The 24,492-nt window shown below is 56.5% G+C and overlaps 1 protein-coding gene across 19 annotated transcripts in view; it reads left to right on the forward strand.

Annotated features, from left to right (window-relative positions):
- Positions 1-24,492, forward strand: part of LOC142002359 (protein unc-13 homolog A-like) — a 131,729-nt gene that overhangs the window by 15,794 nt on the left and 91,443 nt on the right. For 16 of the 19 annotated variants that reach the window (XR_012642648.1, XR_012642658.1, XR_012642654.1 and 13 more), the window contains 9 exons: positions 11,060-11,089; positions 13,211-13,310; positions 14,876-14,993; positions 15,710-15,833; positions 16,399-16,472; positions 16,743-16,797; positions 18,924-18,959; positions 20,484-20,694; positions 22,090-22,215. Coding sequence is in view for 7 of the 19 variants with exons in the window: in XM_074978419.1 (XP_074834520.1) it covers positions 11,060-11,089; positions 13,211-13,310; positions 14,876-14,993; positions 15,710-15,833; positions 16,399-16,472; positions 16,743-16,797; positions 18,924-18,959; positions 20,484-20,694; positions 22,090-22,215 (874 nt within the window). In the remaining 12 variants the exon portion in view is untranslated. The remainder of the gene's footprint in view (positions 1-11,059; positions 11,090-13,210; positions 13,311-14,875; positions 14,994-15,709; positions 15,834-16,398; positions 16,473-16,742; positions 16,798-18,923; positions 18,960-20,483; positions 20,695-22,089; positions 22,216-24,492) is intronic. The other 3 variants (XR_012642657.1, XM_074978423.1, XR_012642653.1) reach the window with 2 other exon arrangements.

Here is a 24,492-nt window from a genome sequence, read left to right on the forward strand (position 1 = left end):
TCGTTCTGCACGAGGAACGTGCAAAGTCTGTTTCCTGTGCATGGCAGGAATGGAACAGTGAGAGACAGGTTCTTTGCTCAGAACTTCATGCCCCCTTCAGCCAGCACTTTGCCCAAAAGCTCTCCACATTAGCTTTTCTCAGGGCTGCACTCCCAGTGCTTCTGTGCTGGACATGTCACTGCTTCCGTCTTTGCTCTGCCAGCAAAACTTTCACATGGAGCTGCAGTGTAGGCAGCAGGTGACTGCGGCTTCAGCTCCCTCATTCCACGAAGGAGCTTAACTGCTTCTTCTGTGTACCCTGTGGAAGGGTGGCTTTTGTACCCCAGCCAGTTCAACCCATCACTCCTGTAATGCCACTTCCCCAACCTGCCTTTCCTCTGTACTGAGCAGCTGCCATTGTACTAGAACAGGGGTCAGCAGCTCCCAGGACAGGTGCCAAGAGTGGCAGCAAGCTGATTTTCATTGGCATGTGAGGTGGGAGCTCGGCCCTGCACCTCCCCGTGCACCCAGCAGCTTGCTGGGTTGTTAAAACACCAGCTAATGCTACCAACCACCACCTAAACGGCAAAGCTCTGCATCTTTGTTTATTAATGAAGCTGTCTTAAGTGGGATTATTAGTGACTTTTAAAAGTATCCCCTGCACTCAGACTACAAAGAGGTTGAAAGGCCAAATTATGGCCCTCTGCCTGGGAAGGGTTGTGGACCGCTGTAATAGAATCACATGCTGCCTTGAGCCATGTGTGTCACGTGGGGGCAGGGGCTGCTCCCCTAGAGCCAACCTCCCAGCTTTGCAGATGGGCTTGGGGAGCCGATGCCATGGTCTGGCCATCGGGTGGTCCAGACAGCAGCAGCATGGCTCAGCTTGGCAAGCGTTGCTTGGCTTGTTCCCCTGCCAGGGAGAGGCTGCAGAGCCATTTGTTTAGACAGCTGAGCCCAGCTTTGAGCTTCTCTCTGACTGCACAAGCTGCTGAGACCAAACTCCTCCTGGGCTTCCTCCAGCTGAGCTCCTGGTCCTCCAAGCCAACCCTGCTACCCAGGGATCTCCTGGCAGCTGCCGGCTAACTCAGGCCTGTCTCGATGGAATGGAAGATGAGGCTGTGCCTGTGGTTCAGCCCTGTCACCCTGCTCACGGCACTCAGCTGCCCCAACCCCAAGCGGCTGCTCTCTTGTCCAGAGGCCAATACAAGCCTTCCCTACATGTCCCAATGCTGGCTTTCACTCACTGGCTTAAATGCAAGCCCCCTCCTGTGACCTGAGCTGTGCTGGGGCTGCTCTGTGCCAAGTCTCCAGCCAGGCCTCGTGGCCTGGTCAGCAACCTGAGAGGCAGATCATCCTCTAGCACAAGTCCCAGACTGAAAAGTGGCAGCCGGTCCCCACTTGCCCATCCCTGCTGCTCTGCAAACACATGACCAGGCTGGAGTGTGCCTTGGCCAGCACCGTCCTCAATGCCTCAGCGCCAGGGACTTCCCCTCAGTTCCTTAGGAGGTTGCTCCCCAGACTGTCCCACCGCGTGTGCGCTTTACCCTCACTTCAGTCTTGGGGCCAACTGTCCTCTCCCCACCCCTTTCCCTTGGCCATGTCTTCTCACCACAGGAAGTAGCTCCACAGGTGACCAGGGGAGTTTTGGCCAAGGACCTGATTTCATGAGCGGAATTGTTCTCCATTCAAATGGCTCTCGGCTTTGGCTGGCACAAATCCATTAATTCACCAGCCTCGTGCTCTAAGAGCTCCTGTGATTTGCAGCCCAATGATGCTCCCAGGATCTATTGGTTTATATAAACCTGTTGAAGAATACACCCGGCATCACTGGAGAGCAAACCAAAGAAATCTTCTATGTTGAAAACCAGAAGGAGTATGAAGACAAAAAAGCTGCTAAGAAGAGGAGACTGCAGGTTCTAGGAAAGAAGATGAAACAAGCTATTAAAGGGCTCAACCTTCAAGAGTATGATGATGCATCTCGAGAAACTTTTGCTAGTGACACAAATGAGGCCTTGGCTTCTTTGGATGATTTACAGGAAGGACATGGTGAAATGAAGGTGGATCCAGAGGATGGCATTGAAATTGATAATGCTCATGATCTGGAGACTTTTTAGTCATTAGTGTACTGGTTATATTGGACAACTAAATTTGACATATTAAATCAGTGTTTTATATTATATCTGTTTTCATAAATTGCACAAGTAAATATGATTGGAAACACTTTTTATTTGAATAGAATTCGACATAATTAGCTAAATGTGAGAGCTTGGTAGAGATGTTATCCATCCTCTTTTATCAATCTGATCATTTTGTCCTTCAGAAGATGTTAAAATGTTGTAGATAACTCTGCTGTCTTAAAATCTGTTGCTGATGATTTTCACTTAGTTGACAAATTTGGGAATAAACTCAGGGCTAGTGTTTACCTTTGACAGATGAAATATAGTGTCATACTCAGGCTAGTAATGCTCCTAAATCTAATGGGGAGGGAGGAGAAAAAGCATTTTGCTAATGTAAAATGCATACTGATATTAAAGGTCCTATATTTTTAATATGGACAAAATATTAATTTAAAGGGGGCTGGACTAGATGACCTCCTGAGGTCCCTTCCAGCCCTGTGATTCTGTGGGAACAACAGGGGCTCAGGATCATGTTGGAAGCCTTGCTGGGTATCAAAGACTTGGTCATGCTCTTTTAGGGTTATTGAAGGAAATAAGGAGGTAGCAGGTGCAACCAGTCCTGGGTGACCGCTCCACAGTTCTGCTTGGGAACGGGTGAGTCAGTCTGTTACAGCTGGACTCAGCCTGGGTAGATTGCTGAGATGCTCCTCTGAATTATTCAAAATTTCAGATTATTTCCAGCCTTTTAGCAGGCCAAACCTAAGGCAGTTATTGAGTTGCTAGGAGTGATTGTGGGGTGCCATGAAGTGTGAGGGATCCCCAGGCCCTACACCTCTATCTGCAGTCAGATGTGACTCTCAGCCAGCAGGGAGAACAGAAGGTTTATTAGGAGACAGGGACACACAGTAGAACAGACTTGTTAGCACAGGAACCAGAAGCTATCGGTACAGTCCCTCTTGAGAAGAGGGAAGTCAGAGCCAAAGCCAGAGCCCTGTCCCTCCTTTCTCCCCAGCCAGCCAAGATCCCCCCACTCCCAGCTGCCCAGTTCCAGTTCAAACCAGCAAGGCCCTCCCTCTGTCTTTGTCCTGCTTCCCTGGCAAAAGGTGTTACCTAGTCACCCCTCCCTCCCCACATCCTGGGCTCAGGCGATAAAGGCCACCAGCCATTGCGTATATGCAGAAACTAACAACCCTGAAACTTCCATCACTAGGTATTGGTGCCATGGCTAGAAAACTGAGGCACACACATGCAGTTATTACTGACAGTAGGAAACACATGCAGTGTACCAAGGGGAATAAAATCCTCACAATCCCCACTTTGTCACATAGGCAAATGCTGGGACAAAGAAGGACTCTGAGAGAGAGCATGGTGGGTGTGTCTCACTGGGTACAATCTGCACTACACTGAATGCACAAGGATGGCTAACTCTCACAGACTCTTAGAATGGTAAAGGGGGACAGGAAGTGCTTTGTGTCATCCCACAGTGGGATAAAACCAAGAGCCTTCACATTTTTCATGAAAAATCAGGGTCAAGGAGAGGAGACGAGAAAGTGCCTGAGCCCAGCATTTGGAAGTGGGGTTTGATTTTGCTCTCTTGACCAGTGTTTCACAATTTCATTTGGCCAAGGAACGCTTTCGAAAGCAAAAGAATTTTGCAGAACCCCATTCCCAGGCGCTGCCCCCTTTGGCCCCTGAACCTGCCCCCCGAACCTGCCCCCCAGCTGCAGGCTTTACCTGCCTCAGCCCCCAAGTGCATCCCCCAGTCCCAAGATTTACCCCATATCCCCAGGTTTAATCCCTCTTAGCCCCAAACCCACCCCTATCCCCAAGAGTAACCTGCCTCAGCCCTAAAGAGGCACCCAGGACTAACCCATCTGTGGCACTGGTTGGAGAGCCTATGCCAGGCAGCCACATGTGCCCAGCGGAAGGAAGGCTTGATGTGGAGGTGTTCTGCTGGTGGGGGTGAGTCAAGCCACGCCCACTGGAGGGGTGTGGCTGCTCCAGTGGCGGGGCGAGTGAGGGGCTCTCTGTGGCTCCTTGCCCTGTTGCCATTGAAATAATGGAACTAAAGTTGGTTTAACGGCCGGATCCCTTCCCTGACTTTGGGAAACACAGCTCAAAGCTATTCTTGTAGGGGACCTTTTGCCTAGTAGAGTGGACTTAGAGTGTATGAACAACTAGTCATTGTGACCCAATGGTTGCAGCCCTTCTCACAAATGGGAGAGGCCTAGGTTCCTCCCCCATGTTTCCTCAACCAGGGTCTTCTCCACAGAAGTCCCTTGCTACCAGCTCATTCATTTCAGTACTGGCCCTGTGCAAAGGCTGGCCAAACCCAGCCCTTTCCCAGGGAAGGTTTCTTTCAGTTCCTCCAGACACCCCCGACCATCAGTGTTGCAGGGCCCATGAAGGGCAATCCCTAGCTAAACAGCTGGGGCGTTCCCTGGAGTAGGAGTGTGAGAGGGAGGCCAGGCAAGGCAGGGGTTAAACAAGGCCTGTTGGCCCAATCAGCCCCACCCTGGTTCACCTGTGGCCAGTGTCAGGCCTGGAGGGATATAAAGGGAGGGAAGCCAGGCCAGTTTGGGGCTGACCAGCCAAAAGGCAGGAACTGGCTCTGAGGCAGGAGGCCCCAGGCCAGAGCTGCCACCTGGTTGGCCGCCAGAGGGCGCAGCCCAGGACCCTCCCCCAGGTACTGAGGTGTTTGGGAAGCCCCCTCCCCAGGGAACCACACTCCTGCCAAAGGGGGAACTAGATTCTTGGGGCCATGCCATAGACTCTCGGGAGGGGGCTGAGGACCCACTCAACAGGCCTGGCCACTAGGCCATCTGGTCCCAGAGGCGAACTGCTCACACGTGGTGGAGAATGTGGGTATAGCCTGGCCCTGCAGAAGGGCTATCCCACTGTGCCAGCCACAGACCCAGCAAGTGCGAACCACTGAAGCAATGGAGCCCCTGCTTAAGTGGGTGGTGGAACAACAGGCCAGCCAGCAGCAGCTGCTCCAACAGATGGCTCAGCAGCAGCAGCAACTAACTGGGGAATTAGCAGCACACCAGCAATAGCTGATTCAGCAGGTAACTTCCCTGATACAACACTGAACCCTGGATGGGCTGCTGGTGCAGGCACAGGCATCAATCAAACTCGCAAAGATGGGCCCAGAACACGACCCAGAGGCATTCTTGGAGACATTTGAGCAGGTGGCCACCGTAGCCCAGTGGGCCTGAGGGCAATGGGCGGCCACCATGGCACCTTACTTGACGGGTTGCTCAGATGGCCTATTGGGCACTGGACACTGTAGCTGCTCAGGACTATGCTCAGGTCAAGGCAGCAATCCTGGATGCTCTGGATATCTCGGAAGAGACTTTCTGCCAGCACTTCCATGGGGAAGTATGGGCACCTGGAACCTGGCCCCGCCGCATTGCCCAGAAGCTGTGGGATGCTGCTGGAGGTGGTTGAAGCGCGAAACAAAGTCCAGGGTGCAGGTAGCTGAGCAGATCCTGCTTGAACAGCTCACACAGATTCTGCCCTCTGGGGGAAGGGAGTGGGTGTTGAAGAATGGTCCAGAAGATATGACTGCAGCCATCCAGTTGATGGAGAATTATCTAGCGGCCACGTCCCCGGGGATGACTCCCTCTGTCGACCCCAGGTCAGCCAGAGGCACCCCGGCACGAGGGACTGAGGGGGGCCAGGAGTCACAAGGCCGGGGTGGGCCCCGGCATCTGCCGCTCCTTCCTGGGCTCCAAAAGACTTGGAGTTACTGGGCTAACCCTGGGCTTCAACCTCTGGGCCCTGAACCAACCCGCCAGCTCCTCCCTAGGCAACCCAGCTGCCTCTTGGACAAGGTAACAGTGACCCCACTCATGCCCCAGCCTGGAGATCCGACTCCACAGCCATCCCCGCCATGGGCCCCTTGAAGAGACGCCACCCCGGAACAGAACTTCTGCTTCACATGGGGGGCCAGTGGGCACTAGTCCTGAGACTGCCCATACATGGAGTGCAACTTTGGGAAGCTCTGGACTCCACAAACACGGGCGCACCCTCAAGGCCCTGCCAAACTGACCGTTCCTGTGTTTGTCAGTGGGACAGAGGCAATTGGGCTGATCGACTCAGGGTGTGCCCAGACCCTGGTTTGGCAAGCGCTCATGCTTGATGTAGGGCCTCCCCAAGGCACCATCAGGCTGCAGTGTGTCCACAGGGATGTCAAGGCCTACCCCTGCACCTGGGCGACCCTAGGGGTGGGAAGGCACAAAGAACCAGCGATGGTCAGCCTGGCCCCAGCTCTTGCCTATCCAGTAATACTGGGTAGAGACTGGGGACATTTTCATGAACTACTAGCAGGACTGGGGAAGCCTTCAACTAGGGAATGGCAACACCACCCATTGAGCATGGGGAAGGTAGGGACCACAAATCTGGCTGAAGTAGTGGAAGTGGTGGACCCAGGGGAAGGGACTTCCCAGGGACCAGCCCCAGCTCAGGTGGACCTGAGCCCCCATCAGCTGGAGAGGGAGCCACCCCCACTGCCTGAATGTAGAGTCCTCGCACGGCCTTCGGACTTTGGGGGGGAGCAGTGGGCGGATGAGACGCTGAGCCAAGCATACGATCAGGTCGCCGTAGTGAATGGGGAGGCCACTGGACCCCATCCTGTGGGACAGTTCCCCAATTTTGAAATCTAGGGAGACTGTCTCTATTGCGTGGACAGGAGAAGTCCACCATCAGCTCCTGGTTCCCTGACCATATCAGAGAGAGGTCATGCGGCTTGCCTGCGCCATCCCCATGGCAGGACACCTGGGGAGAGACAAGTCACTGTCCTGGATCCTGGCCTGCTTCTTTTGGCCTGGCATCCAGAGGGAGGTTGCAGACTTCTGTGCCTCCTGCCCAGAGTGCCAGCTCACAGCCCCTTGGCCCGTGGAGAAGGCCCCATTAGTTCCCCTCCCACTTGTGAGTGTACCCTTGAAGCGGATTGGTGTTGATACATTCGGCCCCCTGGAGAAGTGCCGCTAGATACCGGTTCATCCTCGTTGTTGATTATGCAACTCGGTACCCGGAAGCCATGCCGTTACCCTCCATGAGTATCAAGAGGGGGGCAACTGAGCTCATGAACATCTTTGCTCGGGTCGGGTCCCACAGGAGACCCTAACAGATCAAGGTACAAACTTTGTCACGAATGGTGCAACACCTTTGCTGGCTGCTAAAGATCAAGACCCTCCGAACATCCATCTACCACCCGCAGACCGATGGACTAGTAGAATGCTTCAGTCGGACTTTGAAGGCCATGCTCCACAAGTTTGTGCTGAAGGATGCACACCACTGGGACCAGCTCCTCCCCGCCCTCATGCTTGCAGTTTGGGAAGTGCCCCAGGACTCCACAGGGTTTTCACACTTTGAACTCCTGTATGGGAGGCAACAGTGGGGGATTCTGGACCTAGTAAGAGAGATGTGAGAGGAACAGCCCTCCCAAAGCAATAGCGTGGTGCAATATGCACTAAATCTATGTGAGAGGCTTGAAGCTCTAGGTACATTTGCCCAAGAGAACCACCTCCAAGCACAGCAGGCCCAGGAGGAAACTTACAACAAACAAGCAAGACTCCGTGAGTTTCAGCCGGGGGATCGAGTGCCATGGCTACTACCAAGTACAGACTCTAAGCTCCTCGCCCTCTGGCCGGGCCCTTGAGATTGTCTGGTGAGTGGACCCAGTGAACTATGAGGTAGACCAGCCAGATAAGCGTAAGGGGTGGCAGGTCTACCATGTAAATCTCTTAAAACCCTGGAAGGCCCAGGAAGGCCTACTAATCACCCCCTATCCACCAGACCCAGAACTGGGGCCCCAGGTGGTGGAGGTGGCAAACCCAGGGGAGGTACAGATTGGGCCCAAACGTACCCCGGAGTAGAGACTTCAGGCCCAGAAGTTAGTGGCTGACTCTTCCTCGGTCTTCTCAATGAAACCCAGTCAAACTCACCTGGCGGTCCACCACATCCAGACTGAACCTGGGGTTATGGTCCGAGAAACGCCTCGACTGCTTCCCCAGAAGTTGAGGGAGCTGGTAAAGCAAGAACCTCAGTTGATGCTAGTGCAGGGGGGTAATCGAGGAATTTTTCAGCAAATGGAAAAGCCCAATAGTCCTTGTCCCCAAACTGGATAGGAGCACCTGGTTTTGCATCGACTTCCGGAAGTTGAATGCCATATCCAAATTCAATGCCTACCCAATGCCCCGGATAGATGAGTTGTTGGATCAGCTTGGGGAAGCTGAATACGTCACTACCCTCAATTTAACGAAGGGCTATTGGCAAATCCCCCTCATGCCTGAGTCCAAAGAGAAGATGGCTTTCTCCACTCCCTTTGGACTCTTCGAGTTCCAGACCATGCCCTTTGGGCTGTATGGTACCCCGGCGACATTCCAGCGCCAGTTGGACCAGCTTTTACATCCCCATAGCCAATACACCGCAGCATATTTGGACGATATAGTAATCTATAGCCGTGACTGGCAGACCCACCTACAACATATTGCAGTCCATCCAGGAAGTGGGACCGACGGCGAACCCAGCAAAATCCTGCCTCGGAAGGGATGAAACCACCCACTTAGGGTACACGTTGGGGAAGGGCATGGTACGCCCCTTAGTGGGGAAGGTCCAAGCCCTCTAGCAGTACACCCCTCCATCCTCGAAGAGACAGGTGTGCCAGTTCCTGGGGTTAGCCGGTCATTACCACCGCTTCATCCCGGGCTTCTCCTCCATCACTTCCCTTCTTACCGACCTCGTCAGGAAAGAGGTTCCCAACCGCATCCCATGGACCCCAGCTTGCGAGGAGGCTTTCCATGGCCTAAAGGCCCAACTCTGCTGAGAACTGGTCCTGTACAGCCCTGACTTCTCGAAGGAGTTCCTGCTACAGATGGGTGCCTCGAATGTTGGGGTGGAGCAGTGCTCTCCCAAGTCGTGGGAGGCAAGGAGCACCTGATTCTTTATATCAGCCGGGAGCTCTTCCCAAGGGAGAAGGCCTACTCGGTAATAGAGAAAGAGGCCCGAGCAGTCAAATGGGCCATAGACTCCCTTTGATACCAGCTCCTGGACAGACGCTTCACCGTCATCACTGATGACGCCCCCCTGCGCTGTCTACAAGCGATGAAAGAGACAAACCCAAGAATCATGAGGTGGTACCTCTCCCTCCAACCCTTCTCCTTCCAGATTCAGCATCGGTCAGGAAAGGATTATGCAAATACGGACTTCTTTTCCAGGGGAGGGGCAGACTGCTGTGGGGGTCTGGGGGCGGGGATGTGTAGAAGTGTGAGAGGGAGGCCAGGCAAGGCAGGGGTTAAACAAGGCCTTTTAGCCCAATCAGCCCCACCCTGGTTCAGCTGTGGCCAGTGTCAGGCCTGGAAGGGTATAAAGGGAGAGAAGCCAGCTCAGTTTGGGGCTGACCAGAGAAGAGGCAGGAGGCCCCAGGCCAGAGCTGCCACCTGGTTGACTGCTGCCCAGGACTCTCCCCCAGGTACTGAGGGGAGTGGGGACCCCCCCCCCCGGAACCCCACTCTCACCAAAGGGGGAACTAGATTCTTGGGGCCATGCGTCAGACTCAACCCATAGACTCTCGGGTGGGGTCTGAGGACCCATCCCACAGGCCCTGACCAGGGGGCCTGGCCACTAGGCCATCTGGTCCCAGAGGCGAAACTCTCACACCTGGTCTCTTGAGAGTAACACTGCAAAAAAAAAAAAAAAAAAAAAGAGAGGCCTTTTGTTTAACAAGGGCAAAGGCTGCATGTGCACCAGTTCTGTCAGTTTGTCTGGTCGTTATTGGGGGGGTGCACACCTGTATGTGTGTTAATGGGTGTAATATGTGTGCTGTGAAAAGTACCCAGGCACCGAAGGCTACAGATAAGGCTAGCTGTACTTTACAAGGGTAGTACAGGCTAGTGGCCAGAGTATTGAGCTAGGCACTAAGAAGTCTGGTTGGCTATTCTTGGGTGAGTCACTTGCCTCTGGTTTCCCTCCTGGCCTTTGCCAGCCTCATCGGTCTAGACTGTAAGCTCTTTGGAGCAGGGAGTGTCTCTTAGTCAGCTTTTGTAAAGCACCAACCAGAGTGGACCCTCTGCCCCATAATAATGGTGACCTGCTCACCTGTCTCAGAGAGTTTTTGCAAAATTTAATTAACAGCTCAGCTGCTTTGTTGTCTGGGGTTGGCAGGTGCTATTCCAGAGAGAGGAGACATTACTGGCCCCATCAGTCCATTAGAGAGCCATGATCCTCTGGCACCCCAGCTGGCGAGAATACGGCTCATGACAAGATCGCAGCCCCACTAAACACACACCTAGCGAGAAAGACACATCTGCTTCCTAGCACTAGGTGACACCTGATGCTTCTCCCAGACTCTGCTGCTGCTCTCCTGCAAAGAGAATCACCCAAAGCCCAGCAGCAAGCCCCCTGCCCCAGCCTCTCACTGTGTCCAGAGCACAGCATGGCATGAACTGGATGACCCCAGTTTGCCACTGTGCTGTTTCTCTGGGGCTGGCAGTGGTGCTCTGAAGGTCAAGTCACTCATGTCAAGACTGGTAATTACGTGGCTGCATGTACAGGCCAGCGGGACTGGGGAGGGTGTGAGTGATCTGAGGCTAATAGGGAGCCAAGGCACATGAGGCCAGCACCTTTCCCAGAGGTGTCTGTGAGCAGAAGGGGCGTTATTCATCTCAGTCCTATTTCCAGACAGGTTTGGGCCCAAGTATGGACCCAGGCCTGAGTTCCCACAGGTGGGATTCAGACCCAATCATTCATGCCCACAGGGGGCCCTAACCTGGGACCGAGCTGCCTGCCTGTGTTGTGATGGGTGCTACTCTGCCAGGAGCAGGAGAGGCCCCGGTTTCCTGCAGAGAGGGGATGCTACACTGGGTCGTGGCCTGGCTGGCTAGGGCAGGGCTGTTAGCACTTTCCAGGGCTCTCTGGGCCTGGAAGCTAAACTGTGTTTATTTTCTCTCTCTTTGCAGTTAAAAAAGCCAAGTTTGATGGGGCCCAAGGTAAGCTGCTGCTGTCTCCCTTGGTCATATGAACAGCACGAATGTCTGGCGAGGAACTGCTCCCTAGCACCAGTATTGGCACTACAGGCGGGGCTGGGTCTCCCATGGGGAGCACCTGGGCTTCCAGCATGGGTGTGACATTACAAGGCAGGGTGGACTGCTGTGATGGGGCATTTAGGGTCCCAGGGTGAGCAGCTTGAGATCAGTGGGGAGAAAGGCACCAATGAATGGGACCGGGGAGCCTCCAGGCCTGAATGAGAGGAAACCACACCAGGAGCCAAGCCTCACTCTTAGGAGGTGTGATGGGGCCTGTCCCAGCTTCCCCAGGGCTTACAAAAAAGGATCAGAAGATACAAAGGACAAAAATAAAGAGGCAGTGTGATCTAAGCCGTGTCTACACGTGCACGCTACTTCGAAGTAGCAGCACTAACTTCGAAATAGCGCCCATCACGGCTACACGTGTTGGGCGCTATTTCGATGTTAACATCGACGTTAGGCGGCGAGACATCGAAGCCGCTAACCCCATGAGGGGATGGGAATAGCGCCCTACTTCGAAGTTGAACGTAGAAGTAGGGCACGTGTAGACGATCCGCGTCCCGCAACATCGAAATAGCGGGGTCTGCCATGGTGGCCATCAGCTGAGGGGTTGAGAGACGCTCTCTCTCCAGCCCCTGCGGGGCTCTATGGTCATCGTGTGCAGCAGCCCTCAGCCCAGGGCTTCTGGCTGCTGCTGCTGCAGCTGGGGATCCATGCTGCATGCACAGGGTCTGCAACCGGTTGTCGGCTCTGTGGATCTTGTGTTGTTTAGTGCAACTGTGTCTGGGAGGGGCCCTTTAAGGGAGCGGCTTGCTGTTGAGTCCGCCCTGTGACCCTGTCTGCAGCTGTGCCTGGCACCCTTATTTTGATGTGTGCTACTTTGTTGTGTAGACGTTCCCTCGCAGCGCCTATTTCGATGTGGTGCTGTGCAACATCGACGTTGCCAGCCCTGGCGGACGTGTAGACGTTATTCATCGAAATAGCCTATTTCGATGTCGCTACATCGAAATAAGCTACTTCGATGTAGGCTTCACGTGTAGACGTAGCTCTAGTGGTTAGAGCAGGGGAGTTGGTGTCAGGACACGACATATTCCAGGGCAGGGCTAGCAGGGGGCTTCAGGTTGGAGACTGAGGGGCATTGGCAGAGCTGTGTAGGGCCATGGTGTCAGGTTAAGCCTTATTAACCATGATGTATGTGGGCTGATGCAGCATGGGAATCTGACCATGCCCCTAGGCCTCAGTTGGAGTGTTGTGTCCAGTTGTGGACCCCACATTCCAAGATGGATGTGGAGAAATTGGAGAGGGTCCAGAGAAGAGCAACTAAAATGATTAAAGGTCTAGAAAACATGACCCATGGGAGAAGATGAAAAGAACTGGCTTTGTTTAGTTTGGAAAAGAGAAGGCTGAGAAGGGACGTGATCCAAGCTTTCAGGTACCTAAAAGGGTGTTACAAGGAGGGAGAAAAATTATTCTCCTTGGCCTCGAGAATGGGACAAGATGCAAAGGGCTCAAATTGCAGCAAGGGGGGTTTAGATTAGACATTAGGAAAAAATTCCTACCTGTCAGGGTGGTTAGGTGCTGGAATGAATTGCCTGGGGAGGTTGTGGAATCTCCATCACTGGAGATATTTAAGTACAGGTTAGATAACTATATAACTAGGATGATCTATATGGTGCTTGGTCCTGCCATGAGGGCAGGGGACTGCACTCAATGACCTCTTGAGGTGCCTTCCAGTTCTAGTGTTCTATGATTCTAGATGGTGACAAACTGGGCTGAAAGTTCTCACTTGGACTGGCCTTGGGACTGAGACTGTGGGATAGGGCAGTGCAGGATTGGTGCTGGAGGAGCAAGTGGTGTTGGGTCAATGCAGTGAGTGTCTCCGTTGCATTGGCTGGGGATGGGCTGATGGGAACACTCTGGGCTGAGGGGATCACTCTGGGCTGATGGGAAGAGCCAGCAGATGGGCTTTGAGGCTGGGAATGAGGAGCACTCCCCGCCCCCCACCCCCCCTTAGTTCTCTGACCTGCCCCTGGGGCCTCGCTGATCTGGGCCAACAGCTCTGCCCTCTGCTCCCTTTCTGTGCAGAGAAGTTCAACACCTATGTGACGCTGAAGGTGCAGAATGTCAAGAGCACAACCATTGCTGTGCGGGGGAACCTGCCCTGCTGGGAGCAGGACTTCATGTTGTGAGTAATACCCTTGGGGGGATGGGAGGAGAGACCAGGGGTCTCCTGCTCTTGCGGGGGCAGATAAACCCCACATGCTGCATGAGCTCCCCAAAACCTCAGAATTGGGTGCACCGGCTGAAATGGGGGTTGGGCTTCTCTGTTGCCCCTAGAGCTCCACCTTGCCTTTCTGCTTGCAGTCATTGATCTGGTTCTGGCCCCATCAGTGCCTCGCTTGCCACTCCCATCTCCCTCCCCAAGATGCAGCTATGGGAGGCACCTGGGCCACCAGTATCATCTACACTTCGCTCTCGATGGGTGGCCCGGAGAGACTCCCAGCAGCCTTCTATCCACGGAGCTGGCAACTGGGTGTTTCTTTTGGTGCATCCATGGCTCCTGGCTCTGCCAGGCTCCTGGGTGGGGGCCAGATCCCTGCTCTCAACCTAGGAAGAATGCCTGAGGCACTTGACACGCAGGGGGAGAGCTAGAGAGAGCAGGCTGCCAGCTGAGCCTGAGAGGGGGCCTGGGGACCCAGAGCTAGGTAAGACCAGGAATTCTCTATGCATGAGCAGTGTAAACACTCAGAGCACCACAGAGAGGGGCACAGGAAATGCCAGGGAGACCATGGCTGGGCAGAGCCTGGGGTGCGAGGACAAGGCAGCTTTACCCCCAAATGGGGCAGGGCTGGAGCATTCCAGCTGCAAGGGCTACTTCACATGGTAGGAAAACGCCTCTCCCCTTCCACATCTGTCTGCTCAACTCGTCAGACAAGGTGTCCCAGGCCTGGGGTCCCAGGGCTGCAGGAGGGGATGCCACAGACACAGCCATGACTCACCAAAGTGCCCCAATTACCGCCACTCACACGAGGCTCTCATCACAATCCAGCGCTCAGGTGGGATGGGGAAGTGATGTGTCAGAGTGGAGGGGGCTGCAGCTCAGCTCAGAGGCGGTGTCATACACCAGAGGGAGACCATGGATTCTGAGCAGTGAAGCTGGAGGGGCTTCAGAAGCTTGCTGGTGGGCATTACACTCCTGGCTCAGCCTCTGGGAAAGTTGTACCACAGCACCACATTTCTGTAGGACCTACCAAAGAAATACTCCCCCACCAGGGGGTTGTAGCCACAATTAACTGATGAACATAATGTCCAGAGCTGAGCTGTGTCTAGAGGACAAGTCACAGCTAGTGCAATCTTGAGATTTCCCATTGGACATCCCTGTGCAGTGTTCCAGTGCGGGCCAAGGGTAGGCAGCAACTCCCAGCTGGGGATGCTCTTAGGAACGGGGCAGCAATGACCGCTGGACGGATTCTCCAGCTGCACCACTCCCAGCCAGTCCCAGGAGGTGGTCTTAGGAATGGGGCAGTAACGACCACTGGGCAAAGCCCCCAGCTGCACCACTCCCAGCCTCTCCCAGCAAGGGGTGCTCTTAGGAGTGGCGCTGGGGTGCTGACACTAAATGACCCGTGGCATGAGCTCACTCCTGTGTGGGGCCTGACATGGGCAGAGGCTGCCCGGGGCCTTGGGAGAGACAGCGAGCCAGATGGGGCTGATGCTGATGGGGCCACAGCCTCTTTGCTTCCCTTCCAGTGAGATTAACCGGCTGGACCTGGGGCTGACGGTGGAGGTGTGGAACAAGGGACTGATCTGGGACACCATGGTGGGGATGGTGTGGATCCCCCTGCGGACCATCCGGCAGTCCAATGAGGTAGGCGCAGGGTGCTCTCCCTAGCGGGGCCTAGACAGCAGCTTCTCCTGGTCCTTTCTCACTTCCTGCCCTGGTCTCTACCCTTTGGAGCCTGGCCGACCGGGATAGGGAGAGGGTCTGTGCCTGAAAGAAGGAGGGATCAGGCCTCCTGGCAGGGCCACCCATCCCTGGACCCATGAGTGCCCCCTGTGCCAAGGTTCAGCCTCCTTCTGCCCCGCAGTGCACATCTGGCACAGAGTCAGGCCAGTGGTGCATGGAGATAGGTGGGGGAGGGCAGGCATTCACCTGCCTGGGGATGGCAAGGGCCAGCTGGACAGTTCCGGGCTGTCCCCCTGCAGTGGGGGGACAGCAAGGCCTGGGGTGGCGGAGGCAGGGGTCTTGTCTGGAAGGTGTGAAGGGTTAATGATAAGCCTGTGCACCAAGTCCTCATGCCCCCTAGGGTACCGTGGGACAGGCCAGCAGTTAGCCCCCTGCCCTGCTCCTGCTCAAGTGGGCAGGGATCCAGTGCCCAGGGAGGGGCAGAGCTGAGTGGGGCAGTGAGAAGACTGGGGAGTGGTGGATGTTTGCAGGCTGGCCTGGGGCTGCCATGAGAAGAGACTCTTGGAGCTCCATGGCCCAGCCTGGCCATGAGTTGCCATGTCCTGTGGAGCGCTCGGGGCAGGGGCAGGTGAAGGGGTGTGGCGGCCTCTGTCCTGACCCCACAGTTCTCTCCCCAGGAGGGCCCCGGGGAATGGCTCACACTCGACTCCCAAGTCATCATGACTGACAACGAGATCTCAGGCACCAAGGACCCCACCTTTCACCGCATCCTGCTGGACACCCGCTTCGAGTTACCTCTTGGTATGATGCCGTCCTTGAGCCGGGGAAGAGAGGGGCTCCTGACCTCTACGCCCTCACCCCACCTGTGTGCCTGAGCGTCTCTCTCATGGGGGATATCTCTCTCCATGCACTCAGATGGGATTTGTGGGTTGGGACTGAAGGGCACTTGCAGAGCTGGGGGGGAGCCTAGCCGTCTGTGGCTCAGGACTGAGGGGCAGTATCACAGTCTGTTCCTGGACCCCTCTCTCATGCTATCTGTCCAACCAGCTACTACTCCCCTTCTCCCTGGCTCCTCCCCATCTCTGCTTCAGTCTCTGCTTGCAAATTAATGCTGATAATCCATGCAGTGCCATGGCTGGTTTCACCCCTATCCAGCATCAGTTCTTGCCTGCTTTCCTGTGGCCCAGCCCTGCCACCCTCCTTGCCTCGCAGTGCTGCCTGTGTATCACCACCACCCCTGGTGACTCCTCAGACCCAAGCAGAGGCCAGGCACCATGCCACAGGCCTGGGCCCCAGAGCAGGCCTGAGTGGGGAAGGAGGGGCCAGGCTGCAGCAGGCAGCTGGCAAGGGGCCTCTCTGCTTTCAGACATCCCCGAGGAGGAGGCCAGGTACTGGGCGAAGAAGCTGGAGCAGCTGAATGCCATGAAGGATCAGGATGATGTAAGTCAGCCCTGGGGCTTGGCTGCTCCTGTTGCCTGGAGTACCCAGGACTGCTGGTCTGTGTGCTTGCGGGTGGCACCTGGTGAGCGAATGGTGGGGTATCGGACAGTTTCTGTCCCCCAGAGGTCCGCACTGTGTGCCGAGGAGCCCTGGGGATCTCTTCTTTGCCCCCTGGCCCTGAACAGCTGTGGGGCCTGTTCTGCAGGGCCAGGACTGGGGCCAGATGACCTGGCCAAAGCACCCATGGCCGTCCCTCTGTTCTCTCCCCAGTATGCGCTCCAGGAGGAGCCAGACAAACCGCTCCCTGTGCATGGCTCCCAGTGCTGTAAGTACCACTCAACCCAGCCCCCTCTCCTAAGGCCCTCCAGACTCGACTGAGCTGGGTCCCAGGTGCCTTTTGGCTCGGACCCCTGGGGGCTGGATGCTGCCTGGAGGCAGCCAGGGTGGGAGGCATTGGTAGCATCTCCCAGTTCTGGACAATACCCTGGAATTTGTTTTGACCCCCAAATGAAGCGGTGGGGGACAGTCATAGGGCCTGTGTTTCCCTTGCCCTCCCCCAATTCCCTGTTCCCGTGCACAGCCCTCAGCACCCCAAGACATGTCCCCCTCTGGGCCAGCCGCAGCAGCTGGGCAGCACTCCTGCCAGGCCACAATAGCTAGGGAGGGGCTGGGCTGGCCACACATCCCAGCTGGCAGGCGGGGACTTAGTCTGGCTCACTGGAGACATAATCCCTATCCTTGGAAATCCTTGGTCCATTTCCTTTCCTCTGCCCCTGCTCTGTCTCCCTCCCTTCCACTGCCCCTGTGTTCGCTCCCCTCTGCTCCAGTCCTCTGCCGGGGCCTGGGAAGCTTTGGAGCAGGGCTGGTTCCGCTTGGCCCATGTTGGGAGGCAGGTTGCCTGAATGCTTGGGAGGGAGGGAGGGGAGCAAGAGGTGGGGTGTGGTTGGAATGGGGCTGAGGAGGAACTGAGCCATGGGGTGACAGGGATGGGGGCTCAGCACTGGCTTAGGGAAAAATCCGTGCTCCCAGCGCAGGGGGTCAGAGCTGGCCGAGTAGCTTGAAGCCTGGGGGAAGCTAAGGCAGAGTTGGGGGCTAGGTCCTCCCCACATTTCTTGGCCTTGCAACTGATCCTGCATGGGAGTGTGAGAGGTGGCTGCACCCAGCCCAGCTGGTGACCCTGAGCTAGTCACTCCCCCGTCAGCTGGTGCACATGCTGTGCCTCAGTTTCCCCTCCACAAACTGGAGACTCATCACCGCCACCTCAAAGGGCTGTGTGTCCCAGGGACAAATTATTAGGAAATTTTAGGAAGAATTATTTCACCAGGAGGGTGGTGAAGCCCTGCAATGTGTTACTGAGAGAGAGGGTAGACTCTCCATCCCTGGAGGTTTTTAAGTCCTGGCTTGTCAAAGCCCTGGCTGGGATGATTTAGTTGTGCTGGCCTCAATGACCACCTGAGATCTTGTCCGACCACCTGAGATCTCGTCCAACCCTCTGATTCTGTGATAGGAGAGAATTTGGCCCACTTACCTGCCCTACAGGCAGTGAGGTCATTGTGGGGTTACCCCAGGGATGATTCTGCCCCTTGATTCTGAACGAGATGTGAAGGTGTCACGGACTCATGGGTCTTGCCCACGCTTGGCCCCTGATGTCCCCGGGGGGAACACCCTTCATTGTAACATGTGAGGTGTTCTCAACCACCTTCTGTTGGTGTCCTGCAGGGTGGCCGCCTGCTGCCCTGGCTTCCTTCCCCCATTCACTGGGGCGCAGAGGCCAGGGAGCTGCATGTGTAGCTGCAGGCTTCAGACTGATGGGTTGTGGATCTTTTCAGCATGCTGGTGTTAACAAATTGTCCCTCATGGGCAGAGAGCAACCAGCTGAGATCTGGTCCGGGAAAGAGGTCCTGCGGGCCCTGAATGAGGAGCTGGCGGCTTTGGGGCTCTGTGTTAGCATCCAGAGCACCCCACATCGCAACACCTCCCTCCTCCACTCACCTGGGGCGATGAGGAGGTGACTCAGATCCACCAGGGTTTATGACCCTTCCTTCTGCCTGTGCCTGATCTCCAGCCTGCCCTCTCATGGACCCTGCTTTCCGCCGTCCCCTCCTTCCACAGGCTTCTGGTCTCCCCGGGTCCTGCGGGCTCTTGCTGATGCGCTGCCAAGGGCCAGCCTGGCACACACGCTTGCAGTGTGCCTGATCCGATCTCTTCAAGCATATGGCCAAGGGGCCCCGTCAGCAGAGCTCAGATCAGGGTCTGAATTTCCTCAGTGCTCAGGGGCATAGGGCTGGAGCCAGAACCCTGATCCAGCCAGCACAGGGTCAGAGTCTGGGCATCAAACCCAGGCTGTGGGGAGGGTTTGCTTTGGCCCTGGCTTTGTTCTCCCACACAGGCTTCTAACATCTGCTCCCCCAGTCCTGTCCGTCTTATTGTCTCTGCCCCTTTTCTTTATAGGCAACTGGAATTATTTTGGCTGGGGAGAGCAGCAGAGTAAGTATCCGACCACCTTCTGACCCAGAACCTGGGGCACCCATCCTCCCCCCAGAGCTGGCCACCCCTCCCGACCAGTAGGAGGCCCATTCTGCCTGTGGCCCCTCCAAGTATCAGCCTTAGCACAGCTGGGGAGCCCTGCTGGGGAGCAGAGGGGTTTGGGTGATGTAGGGGGTGGCATGACTAGCATGCAGGGCTAGGAGCTCGGGGGACATAGCTTTGCCTGGCTTTCTTCTTTTCATTTTAGCTGGCACATCCCCAAGTGCTTGCGGAGGGCAGAGCACAGGGCCGTCTCGACAGCCTTTAACTGGGTGGCCGGATGGTGTGTCCCAGGGCAGGGCTCAGGGGAATGGGGAGATGGGCAGGTGCCATGGCATTGCATTGGTTAAAGCACTGAGCACACTTCCAGCATGCTGGGCCTTTGCGCAAGGCACTGGTCTTCTCTGGGTCCATGGGCACCAGCCAGAGGGTATTGCCTGGGGCCAGCTTGTACAGGAGAGCAGGTGGGGTAAGTCAGCATCCCTCCTCCATCGCTTCCTCCCAGTCCCCCTCACCCCTTATGTACGCTCCCACTCCCTCTCCCCACCCCGCACCCAGCTGAATGTGCCTATAGCTGATTCTTGGGGGCAAACAAACCCAGTGCCCCGCCCCCTGGCTGGTGGCAGGGCCTTGGGGCTGGGGGGAGGGCAGGTTGGTGGGTCCATGCCTGAAGACCCTGTGTTAGATTTCGAGGGGCTCCCAGCCCCTGGAGAATATGCAGGCACTGTCCCTCTGCTTTGTGGCATGACTAGGCCCCCGGCTCATGCTGCCATGGCCAGGCTGTTCTTGTCGGCAGGCTGGACCACGTACCCAAGCTGGGGATGATGCCCCCTTTCCAGTGTAACACACGTTGGGATCAGCCATCTGAATCCGCCTGCCCTGCTCCAAAGGCTGAACACACGGCTCAGGTGTACCCGTGGAACCTCCATGGGATGGGCCCTCTAAGTGGTGGTGGAAGGCAGCCTGGGAGGGGACAGAGTTCTGTGGGGTTGGGGAGCTGGTGCTCAGCCACAGGGGCTAGCCTCTGCCAGTGCTCTGTGTGCAGGAAGTGGGTGAACAGGTGCTCTGGTGCAGGCTGCTGCTGGGGTGTACCCAGGCTGCTTGGCTTTGGCCAGAGCAGTCAGCTTTTGGATCACTTAACTTGTCTGCATGCAAAGCACATGCCAGTGCACCACTCCCCACACACAAAGCCAGATATCCAGAGCTGCTGGGCACTGGCAGCTCCCTGCCCAGCTGTGCCACCAAGCCCAGGCACCTCCCAAGGTCGTGGTCTGTCTGTTTCCCAGCTACATTTCCTAGGAGAAATTGCCACAGAGGCCAGGGGCCTTGGAGCAGTGGCACTGTTCTCATTAATAACAGCTGGGCATTAGAGTTGGGAGGCTGGTTTTGTCCTTGACGGTGGCTGTATCAGGCTTGTCTGCCACGTTGTGGACTCTGGACTCTTCCCAGGCCAAACACTTACTGGTGGCAACTGGCCCTTTGCAGATGACGACCCCGACAGCACCATGGATGACCGGGACAGTGATTACCGAAGCGAGACCAGCAATAGCATCCCACCTCCATACTACACCACCTCCCAGCCCAATGCCTCAGTCCACCAGTATCCCATGAGGCACCAGCAAGAGAGTTCCCGTGACTCATACGCAGACTCTGTGCAGAGCTACGAGATGGACTACTTGGACCAGCGGCCCATCAGGTAGAGTTGTGGCAGTCTGGCACTGGCCCTAGGAAAGCACGTGATACTGGCACACACCAGAGACAGGTGCATGGTGGTCACTGCCCCAGGCATCAGGTGGGAGAGGTTAGACCAGGCGGGGAGTCATTAATGAGGGACAGAGAGATTGAGGGGAAGGAAAGCCATGCACCTTGGGCAAACTAGCGATAGCTCTTGGTATGGGTTGAACAGAGCTGGTGCACAGCCATGCCCCACCCACGCACTTCACTAACCCCAGCTGTTTCCTCCAGGCTCTCTCAACTTCCATTCAAATTCCGATCTAGCCTCTGTGGGGTAAGCTTTCTGGTGAGCCCCACAGGCTTCAGGCAGGCAGCATTTGCTGTCCCAGGAGAGGGGCCCCCAGCTGCTGGCATCACTCTCGCTGGGTGTTTAATTCTGAAGACTAATGATGGGGTCCAGCGGTGCAGCTGTTCACTGTTCTCTTGCTGCCTGTGGTGGTCAAACCAGCTGTTCTGACTGTGAGCGGAGTCTGACTAACAGGCATTTCCTCCCAGTCTCATCCCTGGTTGGTGTTTGAACGTCAGCAAAACCCTGACAAACACCAGGGAGATGGCAGTTTTGGGGGGATATATAAGCCCCCGGGACAGTCTGCTGCTGTTTGGAGGGACCTTGGGCAGAACTATCGCTGACCAGGGCTTAGGTGCACTGGTGGGTGAGGGCTGGACCCAGAGCAGACTAAGGCTATGTTTACACTGCAGAGCTATTTCGAGACACTGAGGTATCCTGAAATAGCTACTCCATGTCTGTGAAGTGCTCCCAGTATTTGGAAATGTTTTTGCAATGCCGGGCATGCTACTTTGGCATCAGTCTACCCCTTGTTGCAGGAGGCGTAAGGGATGCCTCGAAATAGTGCAGTAGTTTCATGTTTGGTGCTATGTAGACAGCGCCAAATGCTGCAATGGCCTATTTCAAAATTAACTCAAAATAGGGTTTGCAGTTTGCATTGTGCAAATTGCGTATCTTATTTGTGTTAAGGGCACAGTATAAACATAGCCTAGCAGAGGGCAGACCTGGAAGAGCAGCCATTGGTGGAGCTGTAGGGAGAAGCTAGCAGCACAGCCTTGCTGCTCCTGAGCATTCACTTTCAGGACCCCCATTCCCACCCAAGAGAGCTCCCTGACCAGCAAATTCCCTCCCAGCCCAGACCCCAAGCCAGCTGCAGACACCATCAGTCGCTGGGATCTGGCCATGGGCTGTGATTCTGTCAGCCATGAGCTGTGGGTCCATCAGTGTGAGGGCGGTTGCCGCGCATGGTGTGGAGGAGAGGATGTGGCCCAGCTGGGAGCTCACTGTCTGTTGTGTCTCTTGTTGGCTTCTGGGTGCCTTTGCTGACCGTGCTCCTCTCCTCGCCGGCAGACGCTACGATAGCGTTGAATCTGCCACAAACGGGCACAGCGACGCTGAGTCCGCCTCCGAGTCGAGCAGGCGGACCAGCCACCAGTACTCCCTTGAGAGCAGGCGCTCCCTAGACCTATCTGATAGGTGGGTCTCTCCCTTGTCTCTCTCCTTGTGCCTGACGCAGAGTGCTGTGGTTGGTTCTTGCCGCCTGGGTTAGGCCGATACCAGTCCCGGCAGTGGCACTGCTGGAATTAACCACTCCCTCCTCCTGTGCCTCAGACTCCTTGGCTCCAGGGGGAACACAGGGCTTCTTGAGGTGTCCGGTGCATTGCACGGGCATCCCAGCTGCAGCAAGAGGTGCCCTGAGACAAGGGTCCTGACTCTGAGCTCCAGACCAGTTCTCTGTGGGGTTCCCTGCTACTGGGACAGGTGTTCCTCAAGCCCCCAGTGCAGATGGAAGTAGTGAGACCTAGGGGTAGGACAGAGTCAGGTAGCTACTTTCCCCTAGCTAGGATGGACAATCCATTTCCCCAGTTGGGACCTGGGAGTGCAGCTGGCTTGGTCTGCCCATGCAGTCTGGCTCCATTCCCTGGGCCTTTGTCCAGTCCCATTTCCACCACCTCAAAGGCGGGGTCACCCCCCACCGCCGCGTGGGGTGCCCTTGTCCCATCTCCCAGGCCCACGAGTCAGTTCTGTTCCCTGGTGTTCAGACTCCTGTCCTGGGGGCGTTCCTGGTGCACTCATTGGTGTGGGAAGTCAGGCTCTGGATCTGTCGGCCTCCACCAATGTGCGGCACAGGCAGGAGAGTAACGTGGGAGGGCAGGTCCCTTGGGCAGTGCTGCAAGAGCAGGTGCAGCCTGGCAGCTCCCAGAATCTGAGCCCTAGAGAAAGAGGATGGTTCAGAGTCCACCTGGCCCCTGCCTCCCCGACAGGATCCACTGGCAAAGTGTGAGTGACAGGCAGTCTGTTCAGAACTTACGCAGTGAGGGGGCTGGGTAGGCAGCTGGGAGAACTGGTGCTTAGTGCACTCAGGGTTTTACGGGTTTGGGCCCCAGAACCAGGGATCACACCTGTGCTGCTGAGCGCCCTCGGGCATGGGGACTGGTGAGGGAGCCCAGAGCCTCTCTTCTCTGCTGCAGCCGGGCGGGGGCCGTGTGTGAGGGGTCCCACCTCTGCTGAGCTTGGATGACCTCCCCAGGTGTTTCTGTCCCCTGAGCCACGCAGAGTCTCCCAGGCTGGGGAGCTGGGCCCACCAGCCAACTTCCTGCAGAACGGCCTGGCCGCATCCAGGCGCGGGGCTCAGCCAGGAGGTTCCAGTGCAAGTGTGTGCGTGTCCTCCACCCTCACCCGCTGCTGCCGGTGCTGGAGACATGGTGTCGGCTTATCCCCTGGCATGTCCCTGTACTTTGTCTGCATGTGCGCTTACTGTGAACCTCTCCACTCAGAGACACCCGCTCGCTGCGGTGCTCCATCAACCCTGGGTTACCCTCCTTGTTCCCAGGGGTTTGGCTTTGGAAGGCCCCTCCTCTGCATAGCCCCTCTCTCTGACCCAGGCCTGTGCCCCTGGAGCCCCACCTGCTTCCTGGTCCCTGAGCAGTGGGCTCGGGAGAGGCGTAAGGACTGCGTCTGGGGTGGGCGTGCCAGAGGGGGCAGATCATGGCTGGCAGGGGAGCAGGCGGGTGAGAGGGGGATGGAGGAGTGGAAGGGCAGACAGCCGGGAGGGGTGCGATGGAGGAGGCTGGGGAGAAGAGGGACTGCTTAGAGGGGGTCTGTGGGCCAGGATGTTGGGGGCATAGGGGGTTGACTGTGGCGGGGGGAGGGGGACCAGAGGTTGAGTGTGAGGAAATGTGAAGGGATGGAGCAGCAGGCTGTGAGGAGGGGTGTGGGGGAGGGAAAGGGGAATGGGGGTTGTGTGTGGGAGGAATGTAGAGGTGCAAGGACTTGGATGAGGGGGAGGTGGAAGGTGGCAGGATTGGCAAGGGGGCAAACGGGCGATGCAGGTGTGGCTGATAGAAGGGAGGGGCTGGGAGGAGCACCTGGGGGTGGGCTGAGGGACATGCATAGGGGTGTGGGAGTTTGGGGGTATGAGGGAGTGTCTGAAGGGGCAGGGAGCTGGATGTGGAGGAGAGGGAGGGGGTTGTGGAAGAGCCGTGGGGGTTGGATTGGGGGAAATGGGGAAATGGCCAAGGGGGTCTATGGGAGGTAAAGCAGGTGTGAGTGGTGGGTGGAGGTGGGTCCGAGAGGAGTACACACAGGCGTGGGGGGTGTGAGGGAGTGTCTGAGAGAGGTGGGGGTGTGGCTGGGGGTGGGGCAGGGTCTCCATGTGTGCATTCAGTGGCTCTGTAAACCCTTAGCCAAGGGTGTGGGGTGTGCCTGGTCGTCTGTGCAGTGCCACTCCCAGGTGACCATGGGCACCATGTA

Source organism: Carettochelys insculpta, chromosome 27 (genome assembly GCF_033958435.1).
Source record: "Carettochelys insculpta isolate YL-2023 chromosome 27, ASM3395843v1, whole genome shotgun sequence".
In the NCBI taxonomy this organism is placed as follows: Eukaryota; Metazoa; Chordata; order Testudines; family Carettochelyidae; genus Carettochelys; species Carettochelys insculpta.